Source organism: Corythoichthys intestinalis, chromosome 1 (assembly GCF_030265065.1).
Source record: "Corythoichthys intestinalis isolate RoL2023-P3 chromosome 1, ASM3026506v1, whole genome shotgun sequence".
Taxonomy (NCBI): domain Eukaryota; kingdom Metazoa; phylum Chordata; class Actinopteri; order Syngnathiformes; family Syngnathidae; genus Corythoichthys; species Corythoichthys intestinalis.
In genome coordinates, this window is record NC_080395.1 from 46,383,044 (window position 1) to 46,398,150 (window position 15,107).

A 15,107-nucleotide genomic window follows, 5' to 3' on the forward strand; every position below is an offset into this window, starting at 1 on the left:
TTTTGCTGAAAAGTGGCAACAGGAGGTACCATGGCTAGAAGCAAATGATGCTCGCACGGAAATGTGGTACAAAATGTGCCGTGAGACTCCCAATGTCACCGATAAGAGCAGCGCATTTTATGTAGGGTCAAAGAATTTCAGCCATCCAAACTTTGAAAAGCACGAAAAAAACAGAGCATGTGGCAATTAAGCAAACTATCGATGTCAGACATGACCCCACTCGCCCTATGGAGAAGTCGCGGCATAAAAGTAATGAACAGTGACATGCACTGACAAACGTGTTTTTGCTCGCATTTTACAAAGCTAAACATGCACGTTAAATGAAGTCTTATGAGGAGGACATCCCACTTTTAAAAAGGCTTGGAGTTAATGTGGGAGCCGCATAACGCCCTTTATTTTGAATTGGGGCTTTTATGTTTATTTCTTTACATTTCACTTCAAAGTAATGGCAATTTTGTTGTGCCAGTTGATGTTAATCAAGCATTAATTGTTAGTATAATTAATTAAAGTTAATTGGCTCTAATAAAGCTTGTCATAAATTTATCGCATCAGGCGGGTCGGCTCTCAAGCTCAATGAGGACCAAGTCACATCTCCAGGTCCTGTAGTGTAGTGTGTAAAGAACGCGGAATGTTCGTTCCACCCCTGAGACAGCGGCAAGGAGGAGGCTCGACGAGGCTTTTCGGTTCACACCAGAGTTTATTTAAAACACAATAAAACAAGCTAAAAACGGGTTAAAAGAGGGTTTCCTCGGTCCCAGCTAGGGCAGGGTGGCGTGGCGTTCATCTCACCCCTGGGAGGACACTGCTCCATGGCTCGGCATGCACAGCAACGGAACAAACAAAACGAGGAAAAAAATCACTGCAAACTACCAAAACAAAATCGATACCCCTGAGCAGGCCTCCAGGGGATAGAGCCTCCCACTGCCCTGCTGGGCCACCCCTCAAAGTGTCTCTAAAAAGTTTAAAAAACATAGATAAAAATGGATTAAAAGAAGAAATAAAAATGCATCTACCCCTCTTCCCTTGGTGCGGCGTCGGGTGATGACATAGATTGTCACCGTCACTCGACGAATATTGCTGGGTTACTGCAACTACTTCTACGCGGCGAGACGTCCAACACATGTGCTCATCGGTTAAAAACAGCGAGTACTTACTATTTGTGTTTTTATTGACTCTTTTATTACATTTCCACTGCCTCAAAATACTTTTTGCATGTTTCCCTCCCATACTTTTAAGCATTGTGTTATCTTGTGGTAGCTGTAAAGCAAATTGTTGATCTGTTGCCTACATTAGTAACGTCGTGTATTTAAATATCAGTATATTTAGTCATATCAAATAAGGGTTTATTTGCTATTACTACGTTTAAGTATTTTCTTAAGGCATCTGTAGTATGTTTTGTCTCTATCCATCTAAACAAAACAGGCTGAAAGCGCACGGTAGTACTTTAAGTGTCAATTTTACCTCTTGTAGGACGTTTCGCCTGTGTAGCACATTTTCACAGAACACCCCCCCCCCCCCCCATCTCGTATGATCCCGTGTTTCCTGTTAATTTTTATCTTGCTGCTCGTTTTGTGAAATATCGACAGTGCTGTCATGCTCATTAATGTTCCTCATTGGTTCAAATTAAAAGGGTTGAACAGATGACATGCTTACAGTTGTGGTCAAAAGTTTACATACACTTGTGAAGAACATAATGTCATGGCTCTCTTGAGTTTCCAGTTATTTCTCCAACTCTGATTTTTCTCTGATAGAGTGATTGGAACAGATACTTCTTTGTCACAAAAAACATTCATGAAGTTTGGTTCTTTTATGACTTTATTATGGGTGAACAGAAAAAAGTGATCAAATCTGCTGGGTCAAAAATATACATACAGCAGCGCTAATATTTGGTAGCATGTCCCTTGGCCATTTTCACTTCAGATAGGCGCTTTTGGTAGCTTTCCACAAGCTTCTGGCAAGCTTCTGGTTGAATCTTTGACCACTCCTCTTGACAGAATTGGTGCAGTTCAGTTAAATTTGATGGCTTATTGACATGGACTTGTTTCTTCAGCATTGTCCACAAGTTCTCAATGAGACTTTGGGAAGGCCATTCAAAAACCTTAATTCTAGCCTGATTTAGCCATTCCATTACCACTTTTGGTGTGTGTTTGGTGCATTGTCCTGTTGTAACACCCAACTGCGCCCAAGACCCAATCTTCGGGCTGATGACGTTAGGTTATCTTGAAGAATTTGAAGGTAATCCTCCTTCTTCATTATCCCATTTACTCTCTGTAAAGCACCAGTTCCATTGGCTGCAAAACAGCCCCACAGCATAATACTACCACCACCATGCTTGACGGTAGGCATGGTGTACTTGGGGTTAAAGGCCTCACCTTTTCTCCTCCAAACATATTGCTGGGCATTGTGGCCAAACAGCTCGATTTTTGTTTCGTCTGACCACAGAACTTTCCTCCAGAAGGTCTTATCTTTGTCCATGTGATCAGCAGCAAACTTCAGTTGAGCCTTAAGGTTCCGCTTTTGGAGCAAGGGCTTCCTTCTTGCACGGCAGCCTCTCAGTCCATGGAGATGCAAAACACGCTTGACTGTGGACACTGACACCTGTGTTCCAGCAGCTTCTAATTCTTGGCAGATCTGCTTTTTGGTGATTCTCGGTTGAATCTTCACCCTCCTGACCAATTTTCTCTCAGCAGCAGGTGATAGCTTGCGTTTTTTTCCTGATCGTGGCAGTGACAAAACAGTGCCATGCACTTTATACTTACAAACAATTGTTTGCACTGTTGCTCTTGGGACCTGCAGCTGCTTTGAAATGGCTCCAAGTTACTTTCCTGACTTGTTCAAGTCAATGATTGTTCAAGTCAATAATCACTCACAAGAAATTACTAATTCGTGTTGCTGTATGTATATTTTTGACCCAGCAGATTTGATCACTTTTTCTGTTAACCCATAATAAAGTCATAAAAGAACCAAACTTCATGAATATTTTTTGTGACAAAGAAGTATCTGTTCCAATCACTCTATCGGAGAAAAATCAGAGTTGTAGAAATAACTGGAAACTCAAGTGAGCCATGACGTTATGTTCTTTACAAGTGTATGTAAACTTTTGACCACAACTGTATGTCGCTAGAGTCATACTCTAGAAGCCCGGCAGCGTAACCATGTGACGTCAACGCCCTGCAACGTCAACAGCAATGACGACTTACTAGTTAAAGTAATTTTACAAATGTATAAAAACGAAAACATATAGAGGGGTTTCAATATCAAATTATTTTAACTATTTACTAATAACGTTTATCTTATAAGAAAAACAAGTATTTCAATCTGTGGATCCCTTTAAAAAAAACATCTACAGTATCTACTTTCAGTTTTCTGCACTACCTAAAAGTTTGTTCTTATTTTTGTTTCTTCAGTGTATATTAGGCTCCAATTGGATCTTTTGCCGGTTCTTTTATCTTAAAAGATTGTTATACAGGACATCTGAGTACCAAAGTGAAGTGCAATTAAGTGTTTAATAGATTCAATGTTAGAAAGAATAACATACAGGCCTGTGAAGACCTCTCCAAAGGCCAATGGGGCAATCTGCCTTTCAAAATGGCAACCTGACCATACGACCTATCTTCAGCCAACTCCCAACACAGTGGGTGTGTCAGTACCGAGCTCAATTTGGGCTGACCGGTGGGTCCTTATTTTGTCATCTATGGCTGAACTCAGTGAGGTGCACTAGATACAAGAACGCTAGACATGAAACAAAAAGATTTAAAAGTAGCAGAAAATAAGACAAAGTAGACCAAAAATGACAGAATCAGTAATTTAATTTAGCTCAAGTCTTCCGAAATAAAGATGTACCAAAGAAGCCGATTGTAACACACACAAAGCTACTCACGAATTCACCTCAATTTTTCCTGCTGCTGAACTTCAGCATCCTTTGCGTATCTTTAATCTGGTGCTCTCATGGGCCTTGGTGCTTTTGACCTGACTTCCCTCTTCCCTTCCCTTTCCTTTCTGTTCTGGCAAAGCACAGTGAGTGCACACAGCCTGATGAGAGCAAATCGCCTCTATTTAACGCTGCCGCGGCGCACTCAACACTTCATCCTACTTTGTTTCTCTTGACCGTTAGAAGCCATGAAGACTGTTGTCCTTTGTGTCACTGTAGTGCTGTCTATCACTGCGGTCTTCTCACAGGAGATTGTCACACTCAACCTGCAAGGTAAACCTATTTCGTAGCTTCATTGTGCTTTCAAAGAATTGCTTATTTTTGCTGCTGACAGTGTTCCCAGCTAAAAGCATTGCGGGAGTAAACCAATTGAGCCTTCTGAATGACCAAAACAAGACCGAGTACGGTTTCAACATCACCGAAGCGCGAGAACTTTGCACTAAACTTGGACTCACCCTCGCCTCCAAAGATCAAGTCGATGAAGCCCTCAAAAGGGGCTTAGAAACATGCAGGTAAGACTAAAACAAACACAAAAGGAGAAAAGGCCAGAAAAATGACATGTCCTTATGTGATTGGTTTTTTTTCCCTTGAAGGTTTGGATGGATTGATGAGCATTATGCGGTCATTCCCCGCATCAAGGCGCTTATGAACTGTGGCCAAAACAAGATCGGCTTGCTTCCGTGGCGAGCCCCACTGGACAAAAAGTTTGATGTGTTTTGTTTTAACCAATCAGGTAAGAAACGTTGGGCTCATTCAAATGAGGATTCGACATTAGTGAAGAGCTTTAATGGAGTTTAAGATTCACAAAAAGTCATTATCTAATCAAAACTTAAAAACAAATGTAAGATTTTCAAAATAATTTTGAATTAATATTAGGTTTTTATAACCACAATTTGACTCTCTGAAATTCAACAACAAAACATTTTTTTGCCCATTAATGAATTGAAGTTAATAGGTTATTTGACATTTTGAACAATAAATTACAAAACGCTTCACTGTTTGTTTTTACATGTGCAGTATTTAGCATGTGTTTAATATTTAGCATTTAGATGCATGTTTAATATTGTGGTGTTTTGGGTGTTCACTAATTGCATGCAATTTCAATGTTTTGATTTGGGAAAACAGATTAAGGAGATTCTAATTCTAATGAGTAAATTAAACAGAAATAACAAAGCAGAAACTTTTTTTTTTTTAATATATACAGTGATCCCTCGTTTTTCGCGGTTAATGGGGACCAGAATCCGCCGTGATAACTGAAAAAACCGCAAAGTAAAAAAAAAAAAAAGTTTTTTTTTTTCTGTGTTCATTGTATTTATTCAGATTTAGCATTTGAAAGCGATACATATAAGACATGTTTTCCCCATTTTTTCTCCAAAGTATCATTAAAAAAAACTTTTATGTATATTTTTTCTATAAATGGTTTTTAAGCACTTCAAATGTAATAATTATGATAAGTTTTAAATATGTTACTGTCCCACCAAATTATTTTTAAACAAGAACAAGGTAGAAAAATGCTTGGCTTTATTAAATGCTTCATTGAGTGAGTCCAAACAAATCCGCTCAAGCTGCTCACTTACAATGAGTTGCCGCAGCACCTGTTTAACAAGTTGAACGATGATTGACACATGCGCTTGTTGAAGTTTGCATGTCTGGCAAGAGCAAACCCAAAGGTCTGTCAATCCTCGTTAACTTTAATAGGCAACTCCAGTGCACTGCCTGGCCAACAAAGAGCAGGGCAAAGTAGGGAGGAAGAGGGAGACTACACGATCGGCTCGGGACAGCTCATCTGTATTTTTTAATTGAAAAAAAAAAATCCGTGATGGATGAACTAGCGAGGGAGCACCGTACTGTATATATGATTTACTTAATAATAACAATAAGAACACTTTTACAATGGTACTTCACGGACACATAACACAATCTAAATGCATAAAATAGGATTTTCCCAGTCCAAATAATTTACAAATGTTAAAGGAAATACGGACACATACTTTCATGCTATTTGGTTGTGCGTGACAATAAAATGGTTCTTGCTACAGGTCACACTTTTTAAAGTACACTAGCGCAGGATTCCACTATCTTCTAATCTAATGTTGGTCTGCTTGGCAATCTGAGTATTATAGAACTTCCAAAAAAAACAAGCCCATCATTTATTATTGATTTTCACAAGAGCTTAAATAAAAACAATGTAATTAAACTGTAAGAATAAACAAAATACTAGGATGAGTGACTTGCTAATTCTTGTCATGGAACACATAGCAATGAAGAAAATATCTGCGCGACAAACCTACAAACATATTAACCAATTGGAAAACTATGGGGGGAAAAAAAATGTTCGTCATTCATTAAAATGGTCAACTTGGAATAGTTGTTTTATGACTGCAAAGTAATGTCATATTAGAAATAATTATATCTAAATACTACGGTCTCTCCCTTAGACCCTGGTGCATGTAACTGGGTCAATTGCTAATTCTTGTCATGGAACACATAGCGATGGAGAAAATATACACGCAACATAATATACAAACATATTAACCAACTGGAAAACTATGGGGAAAAAATGGTCGTCATTCATTAAAATGGTCAACTTGGAATAGTTGTTTTATGGCTGCAAAGTAATGTCATATTAAAAACAATTAAATCTAAATACTACGGTCTCTCCCTTAGACCCTGGTGCATGTAACTGGGTCAATTGCTAATTCTTGTCATGGTACACATAGCAATGGAGAAAATATACACGCAACATAACATACAAACATTAACTGGAAAACTATGGGGGGGGGATGGTCGGCATTCATTGAAATGGTGAACTTTGAATAGTTGTTTTACTGTATCGCTGCAAAGTAAGATCTTTGTTACGAGTACCCCTGGTGGTCAGGGGCCGCGAGCGTAACATAAGACGGCAGGTGTGCAAGGAGGAGGCAGTGACAAATCAAAATTGCAGATAAAAAGTTTAACAGAAAAGAAACAATGGACACAGAGCACACAAATATTTACCCAACCCCCTGCACTATGCAGCAAACACCAAATAAACAGTTCCAAAAACCCCAACTGAACCTAGAACCCAAAACAACCCCCAAACTAAAACACTACAGTGACAGGCACCTATTGTGCCCCAAAATACATGGGTGGTGTTGCCGCTCTATCTAATGGACTAATACAGAGAGTTGGTACCTACGTGAGGTGGGAGACACGATGTATACCTGCAGGTGTCTAACTAAAGTCCCTACCTCTGTGCTCTGCACCAACCTAAAGAAAAAGACAAAAGAGACCATTAATAAACAAGTGGCAGAAAGCAAACTTCACAAACGGAATCAAAGTCAAAACATAACAGGCTTCAACAAACCAATACAACCAAAGTGAGCACTGCCACCGCCTCTCCTGAACAGAGCAAACAATTCAACTTATATAGTGGCAGGACGAACAGATGATCGGATGATTGACTAATGAGGAAGTGGTTCCAGCTGTGGAGGCCTTCTGAGATCACACAGGTGGAAACTACTGCAAATGAAAAATACAGGTGAAAACCAACATAAACCAGTATAAAGTGAAAGGGAACACATACATACCTGAACAAAAGATAAATTACTCTCCATCTGTAACAATCTTATTAAAAACAGTTGTATCCAAATTAGAGCTGAAACGAGTACTCGAGGAACTCGATTAACTCAAGTTTAAAAACTGATCCGAGTAATTTTATTCACCTCGAGGAATCGTTCAATTTTGGCCGCTTTAAGCATCATATTTTGCCCGGACTACTTTTAATGCGGGACAACGCGCTGATGTCATTTCAAGGTCCTGGAGTAGCCTAGCCAGTCTCCAGATCTCAACCCCATAGAAAACAAAGTATTGAGATGAACTTTTGGTATTGACCAAATACTTATTTTCCACCATGATTTGCAAATAAATTATTTAAAAATCAAACAATGTGATTTTCTGGGGGGGGGGGGGGGGGTTCCACATTGTCTCTCATGGTTGAGGTTTACCCATGTTGACAATTACAGGCCTCTCTAATATTTTCAAGTGGGAGAACTTGCACAATTAGTGGTTCACTAAATACTTACACGTGCGTAGAAGAAGAAGCAATAAAAAAATATTTAAAAAAACCTTTCTGCAGACGACAGCCGCTCCAAACTACGCCGATGTTTCTAAAAACTAGCCCGCATGATGTCACGGTGGTAGCTGGTAGCATCTGATGCGTCTCATAGATATCACATGTAAGTTGAACTAGATCCAAAATGACAGAGTCAGCGGTGTTAGTAAACAGCCGCCATCTTAAAGCAGTACAATTCTCAGCGCTAATAAATAAGATCAAGTTACTGTCACTCGCTCACGTAATGTTAGCCATGCGGAGGGCTAGGTTTCTTATTAAGACAACTCTCGATGCGTGGCTAACGTGTCTTACATCCAGGCTTTATTTAATCTGTGAAAACATAGCGCTGTAGAGTGATGAGGGTGTAAAATGAAAATATGATAAAGCTAACTGTCAATTTTAGCTCAGTAGTCATTGCTGGATAAAACACCAAGTAGCACTGGTCCCTAATGTGCTCCAATACAGCAGGTATCATACTGTAACGTTGACAAAGAGTCACCCGCTTCGTTAGGTTGCAATTATTTCGTTTTTGCGAACTTGTGGAACGACAACAACAACAGGAAGGCACGTCTCTCGCTCTCCCGCACCCCCCTCACCCCCGCACGTCGTGCGGTGCATTCAGGAACGCATGCAAATATCCCCGCTATATTATAACCTGATATGTTACAATATTTATTTTGAACACTGCAAAAACTCAAAATCCTATCAGGACTTACAGTTTAGACTAACTTAAAACTTAACTAGAATTTAAAAATGGCTTGACAGAAATGGAAATTCAATTGAAACATGTGGGAAAAACACTTAACTTTTAAGTGATGTGTGTTATCAAGCATAATGGCATTTTTAGGTAAGAAATATATATATATATATATATATATATATATATATATATATATATATATATATATATATATATATATACACACACATATATATATATACACATATATATATACATATATATATATTAGGGCTGTCAAAATTATCGCGTTAACGGGCGTTAATTAATTTTTTTAATTAATCACGTTTAAATATTTGACACAATTAACGCACATGTCCCGCTCAGACAGTATTCTGCCTTTTGGTAAGTTTTACAGCAAGGTTTATTGTGCTGTCTAACAGCGAACTCTTGTGGTCGCTTTGCGACATGGTTTATTGCTTTCTTGCCAGTTCAATATGGCTGCATGACGTCTCGGGCTGACGCCTATGTTGTAATGTGCTTATATGATCCTTGGACAAGATTTGTCCGTAAATATGGTTGTTGTAAAGAATGTACATATTATGTTAGTAAGCGAAATGTTATATTTTTTGTATGAGATGCTTTTTGTTTATGTTTAGTGAACCTGTATAGCGTGCTAAGCTAACGTTGTTGCTAATGCAATGCTTGTGTACTTTTTTTTGTAGTTTCACTACAGTCTAAAGAGGACAAAGGTTTGAGGCCATTTTGTTAATAAATCAGATGAAAAAGGAAGAAGTCTGATTATTAAGGCGTCGTTCACTAACTGTCTAGCTTTGGAAAAAGTAGACGCTTCGGAGTGAGGACAGCATAGACAGATTTAAATGACAGTAGAGTGAAATGCCCACTACAGTCCTTATGTACCATATGTTGAATGTATATATCCATCTTGTGTCTTATCTTTCCATTCCAACAATTTATGTTATAGAATATATATATAATTTACAGAAAAATATGGCATATTTTATAGATGGTTTGAATTGCGATTAATTGCGATTAATTACGATTAATTAATTTTTAAGCTGTAATTAACTCGATTAAAAATTTTAATCGTTTGACAGCCCTAATATATATATATATATATATATATACACATATATACATATATATATATATGTATATATACATATATACATATATATACATATATATATGTTTTGGGAGTGAAAGCAGTGAATTGGTCTTTTTTTTATTCTCGTCATATCTGAGAGGCAATTGTTGGCTGTTTTCAAAAATGTACATCGAAAATATAGACATTGATTGACTGAAAATGGTTCAGCATTAGATGAAATGTCTTGTTTTCTCATGTATATTTATAATTGCTCTTTACCTAAAAAAATATATATGTTTTATCCGATTACTCAATTAATCGATAGGATTTTCAGTCAATTACTCGATTACTAAAATATTCGATAGCTGCGCCCTAATCCAAATACTACGGTCTCTCCCTTAGACCTTGGTGCATGTAACTGGGTCTCTTGCGCGTTCTCTAGTTCTTGAGCCATCTGCTCACTAGCTGCGTTGCTAGTAGTTGGCGTGGTAGGGCTAGTTCCCTTTGTTAGTCAGATATTGGCAGCGGTCTGGTTTTGGGTTTGTTTGTGGGTCCTGGGTGCTTATAGGGCACTTTGCGGCTCCATACTGTGTGCCCCCTTGTTCTAGTCAACAGCAAACTCTGGTGGCCATGATGAAAACTACCAGTAAAATGTAATACTCTGCACCTTGCTCTGTTTTCCGCGAACTGTTTTGATTTCATGAGAATTCGTTGAAATTTGCGGTAAATCCTACAGTCGTAGAATTGCAGATTTCTTGGAGGACTATTTATTCAGTTACTTAAAAAAAATAAAATAAAGTCACTATGCAAGCATTTCAGTGTTTTGTTTTTTCATCCACAGATTACACTGAACAACCACAGGAGGAAATAGCAAAACCGAGTCCAACCACCAGCCTCGTTATTTTCAACTTTTCTTTGCCGTCTGACCTTTCACTGCTGGACAACCTGGAAGCAGTAAAATTTGCCCGTCTAGCTGGCGATGAACCGAGCTCTGGGAGGGGGAAAGTGGTGCTCATCACCTCTGCGTGTGCTGTTCTCCTTGTCGCAATAGCCGTCCTTGCATACATGAAAATGTACATTTTTATTTCTTGTCTTAGAACACTTTTCAAATAGCAGTTTTTTTGCCATTCATATCAGCATTTCTTTTTGAAAATGTGTGTTTTTGTGAACAGGAAGAGGCGCTTTCAGAGAGCTGACGTGATTCAAGAGCACGAAGACGTCATTGAAATCAAGACTTAAATGACAGCTTCAAGCTTTTACTAGTCAGATTTCAATTTAAATGTGACGCACATCTGATTTTGCACCCTGTCCTTTGTTTTGTACCTGTTGGTAAATGTGACTGCTTGTAAGGATTTATGTAGCCTCAGCATAACAATCACAGTCATTTTGATTCCAGGATTATAAGTTTTAGTTGGTGGAAATGCATGCAAATAAATGAAACTTGCTGAAAGAACTAGACTCCATGCCATTTGTGTGTGTAGCGTCCAGTATGAGGTTGGTGATTACACTGAAGTTACTTTAATTCGTGATCAACTCTCGTGAACCACTCTGAATTGTCAGTTACACTAAAGAAATTCTGTAACACGGTCAATTGCTCATCCATATAATGTACTGAAATATCTTCATATAATACATTGAAATACAGTGGGGCAAATAAGTATTTAGTCAACCACCAATTGTGCAAGTTCTCCTACTTGAAAAGATTAGAGAGGCCTGTAATTGTCAACATGGGTAAACCTCAACCATGAGAGACAGAGTGTGGGAAAAAAACAGAAAATCACGTTGTTTGATTTTTAAAGAATTTATTTCCAAATTAGAGTGGAAAATAAGTATTTGGTCACCTACAAACAAGCAAGATTTTTGGCTGTCAAAGAGGTTTAACTTCTTCTAACGAGGTCTAACGAGGCTCCACTCGTTACCTGTATTAATGGCACCTGTTTTAACTCATTATCGGTATGAAATACCTGTCCACAAGCTCAGTCAGTCACACTACAAACTCCACTATGGCCAAGACCAAAGAGCTGTAGAAGGACACCGGAGACAAAATTGTAGACCTGCACCAGGCTGGAAAGACTGAATCTGCAATAGGTAAAACGCTTGGTGTAAAGAAATCAAGTGTGGGAGCAATTATTAGAAAATGGAAGATCACTGATAATCTCCCTCGATCTGGGGCTTTATGCAAGATCTCACCCCGTGTCAAAGTGATAACAAGAACGGTGAGCAAAAATCCCAGAACCACACGGGGGGACCTAGTGAATGACCTACAGAAAGCTTGGACCACAGTAACAAAGGCTACTATTAGTAACACAATGCGCTGCCAGGGATTTAAATCCTGCACTGCCAGACGTGTCTCCCTGCTGAAGCCAGTACACGTCCAGGCCCGTCTGCGGTTCGCTAGAGAGCATTTGGATGATCCAGAAGAAGACTGGGAGAATGTGTTATGGTCAGATGAAACCAAAATAGAACTTTTTGGTAGAAACACAGGTTCTCGTGTTTGGAGGAGAAAGAATACTGAATTGCATCCGAAGAACACCATACCCACTATGAAGCATGGGGGTGGAAACATCATGCTTTTGGGCTGTTTTTCTGCAAAGGGACCAGGACGACTGATCTGTGTAAAGGAAAGAATGAATGAGGCCATGCATCGAGAGATTTTGAGTGAAAATCTCCTTCCATCAGCAAAGGCATTGAAGATGAGACCTGGCTGGGTCTTTCAGCATGACAATGATCCCAAACACACAGCCAGGACAACAAAGGAGTGGCTTTTTAAGAAGCATTTCAATGTCCTGGAGTGGCCTAGCCAGTCTCCAGATCTCAACCCCATAGAAAATCTGTGGAGGGAGTTGAAAGTCTGTGTTGCCCAACGACAGCCCCAAAACATCACCGCTCTAGAGGAGATCTGCATGGAGGAATAGGCCAAAATACTAGCAACAGTGTGTGAAAAGCTTGTGAAGAGTTACAGAAAACGTTTGGCCTCCGTTATTGCCAACAAAGGGTACATAACAAAGTATTGAGATGAACTTTTGGTATTGACCAAATACTTATTTTCCACTCTAATTTGGAAATAAATTCTTTAAAAATCAAACAACGTGATTTTCTGTTTTTTTTCCCACATTCTGTCTCTCATGGTTGAGGTTTACCCATGTTGACAATTACAGGCCTCTCTAATATTTTAAAGTGGGAGAACAATTATTGGTTGACTAAATACTTATTTGCCCCACTGTACACTTTTCAGTGGTGTGTATGAGTGCTGCACAAGGGAACAAATAGGCAAAAATCAGTGTTCTTTTGTCAACCATAACTATTATGAAAATATTTTGTAGATGAACAATTTTTTCATGATGATGATGAGAACATACGGGCTAAAAACGTTAGCCTGGCTCTGCCAGACTATTCTCCCTGTATTTTTCAAACACTGATAGTATAGTCTGGAAACCATCCCATTAACGGCCTTTTCGAGCAGGTACAAAATCAATCGACAAATCAGATTCGTTTATTTGCGTGACGTGTTCTTCACGAGCAACGTCACTCTTGCGCGTCGAAAGTCGTCTCTTCAGCAGCACAGATGGTGAACGGCAGAGCCGAGAATATGTTCCAATCCACGGTAAAATCAGTTTTAAATGACCAAAAACACATCAACACGAGTCATTGACAACAGTCTGTCTCGCGCTAGCCATGTCGAATAAACTCCGCTCTCTTCGTATGTTTACTTCCGCGCGCAAGTCCATCGTCCTGCGGTCGCCATTTTACTAACGTCACGTCTGCCCGTCGCTGATTGGTCCACTCCGCTGTCTGTTTGCTGTGGCTTGCTCCGCCCTGGAAATTGTTTCCGTGGGAATGGTGGCCAGACTCAATAGCTGGAACAGCGTTGAGTCTGGTGTACCAGGCTATAAAAACGTGACTTGGGAGACTAAAATATAACGAGACGAAAATGCGCCATAGTTTCTGTCAAATGTTCACCACGTGTGACATTTTATGTGTAATTAGCCTGCATCGTCGTAGTGTCTGGATGTGCCACTCATGTGATGTGGTGCGCCTCCTCCACAACTCACCAGTGTAATCTCCAGTCTCCCCATTGCTTGATTTGAAACACAAGCGGTAATATTTATTTTGTTATCTTGGCAAGAGAGAATATGCAATGTTGCTTTAGCCTTTGAAGGTTTGTGCTAAGTGATCACCACACACTAAAAGTAAATCGTAGTTTTACCGTAGCATCCACGTTCTCGTTAGCGTTAGGGTAATGCTAACGGCGAGCGCCCACTTAAACTCTCGGACAACTTTTTTACATTACAGATCGTGGTGACCAGGTGGGTGTAATTAATTTAAATTAATAATGTATTGTTTTCCTGCTGAGTGTGTATTATCACCAAGTTGGTGATAGATTTGTTGATGCTTGTAGATAGGGTTGCCACCTTTCAGAAATAGAAATAAGGGACACACCCCTCGCGCCCAAAGCCTTCGGGCGAAAAAAAGGGGCATCCCCAAAACTCCTAAAATGCATAGAAATGTATCTATTTTTAGATGAGAAAAACTGTATTATGCACTATGTGGGCATGGCAGTTTCTTTGCAGCAGATTGTTTTGTTTTCTTTCTTCAGGTTAGTGAAAACGAAGTTGTGAATATCGCAATTAACATTTATGTTGTCGGCACTGAATCTGGTCACGTGATCCACTGACAAGCCAAATTTCTTAAGGGAATGTTCCAGGAGAGCTACTATTCTAGCAGCTGACTCGTCTGCATTCTCTATGAAGTTTAGCATTTTGTTGGTGAGCCCAGACTCTGGACTGAAGTACTGGACAGTAAGGGGAAGCATCTTCCTGCTCATTTAGGCATCGGTCTGTATGGAGAATGGGATGGGTGACGTTAAGATCTCGAGTACATCACCCTCTGCCTTTGGACCCAGGCCTCTTGCTTTGTTCTCCCCAAAGTCATTTTCTTCACCATTTTGGAATCACATAAAAATCTTCTGATTGAGCCTGTGTCCACAGTCAGCACTATTGTAGCTCTGGCTGGCTACATTTTACTGTGTCACCTCAGCTGCAGTAATTTAGAGGGTAGGAGTGGGATTATGTCAAATTCACTATTAATCAATCAATAGATAGTATATATTTGCAGTAGGACTATTCAGTGTTTATTTGCTGTTAATCTATTAGAAATAATTCCAAATGAGGAGCATTAGTTAGCCTAACAAAATAAGATGTTCTTTATGGGTATATAAATTCATTGCATATTGATTGATAATAAATGCATGTTTAATTTTTTTTTTTTTTTTAAATCAACATTCCTGAAAATAATC

The 15,107-nt window shown here is 39.2% G+C and overlaps 1 protein-coding gene across 1 annotated transcript; it reads left to right on the forward strand.

The window, feature by feature from the left end:
- The first annotated feature begins 4,025 nt into the window (after nt 1-4,025).
- On the forward strand, nt 4,026-11,269 carry lyve1a (lymphatic vessel endothelial hyaluronic receptor 1a). The gene is made up of 5 exons (XM_057834407.1): nt 4,026-4,204; nt 4,266-4,443; nt 4,525-4,664; nt 10,653-10,884; nt 10,984-11,269. The coding sequence occupies exons 1-5, from the start codon at nt 4,120-4,122 to the stop codon at nt 11,048-11,050; spliced, it is 702 nt and encodes a 233-aa protein (XP_057690390.1). The 5' UTR covers nt 4,026-4,119; the 3' UTR covers nt 11,051-11,269.
- The last annotated feature ends 3,838 nt before the right edge of the window (nt 11,270-15,107 follow it).

Coding starts and splice junctions, on each gene's coding strand:
- lyve1a (XM_057834407.1), top strand. CDS start 4,120: ATGAAGACTGTTGTCCTTTGTGTCACTGTAGTGCTGTCTATCACTGCG. Junction 4,205..4,265: donor TGTCACACTCAACCTGCAAG/GTAAACCTATTT, acceptor TGCTGCTGACAG/TGTTCCCAGCTAAAAGCATT. Junction 4,665..10,652: donor GTTTTGTTTTAACCAATCAG/GTAAGAAACGTT, acceptor TTTCATCCACAG/ATTACACTGAACAACCACAG.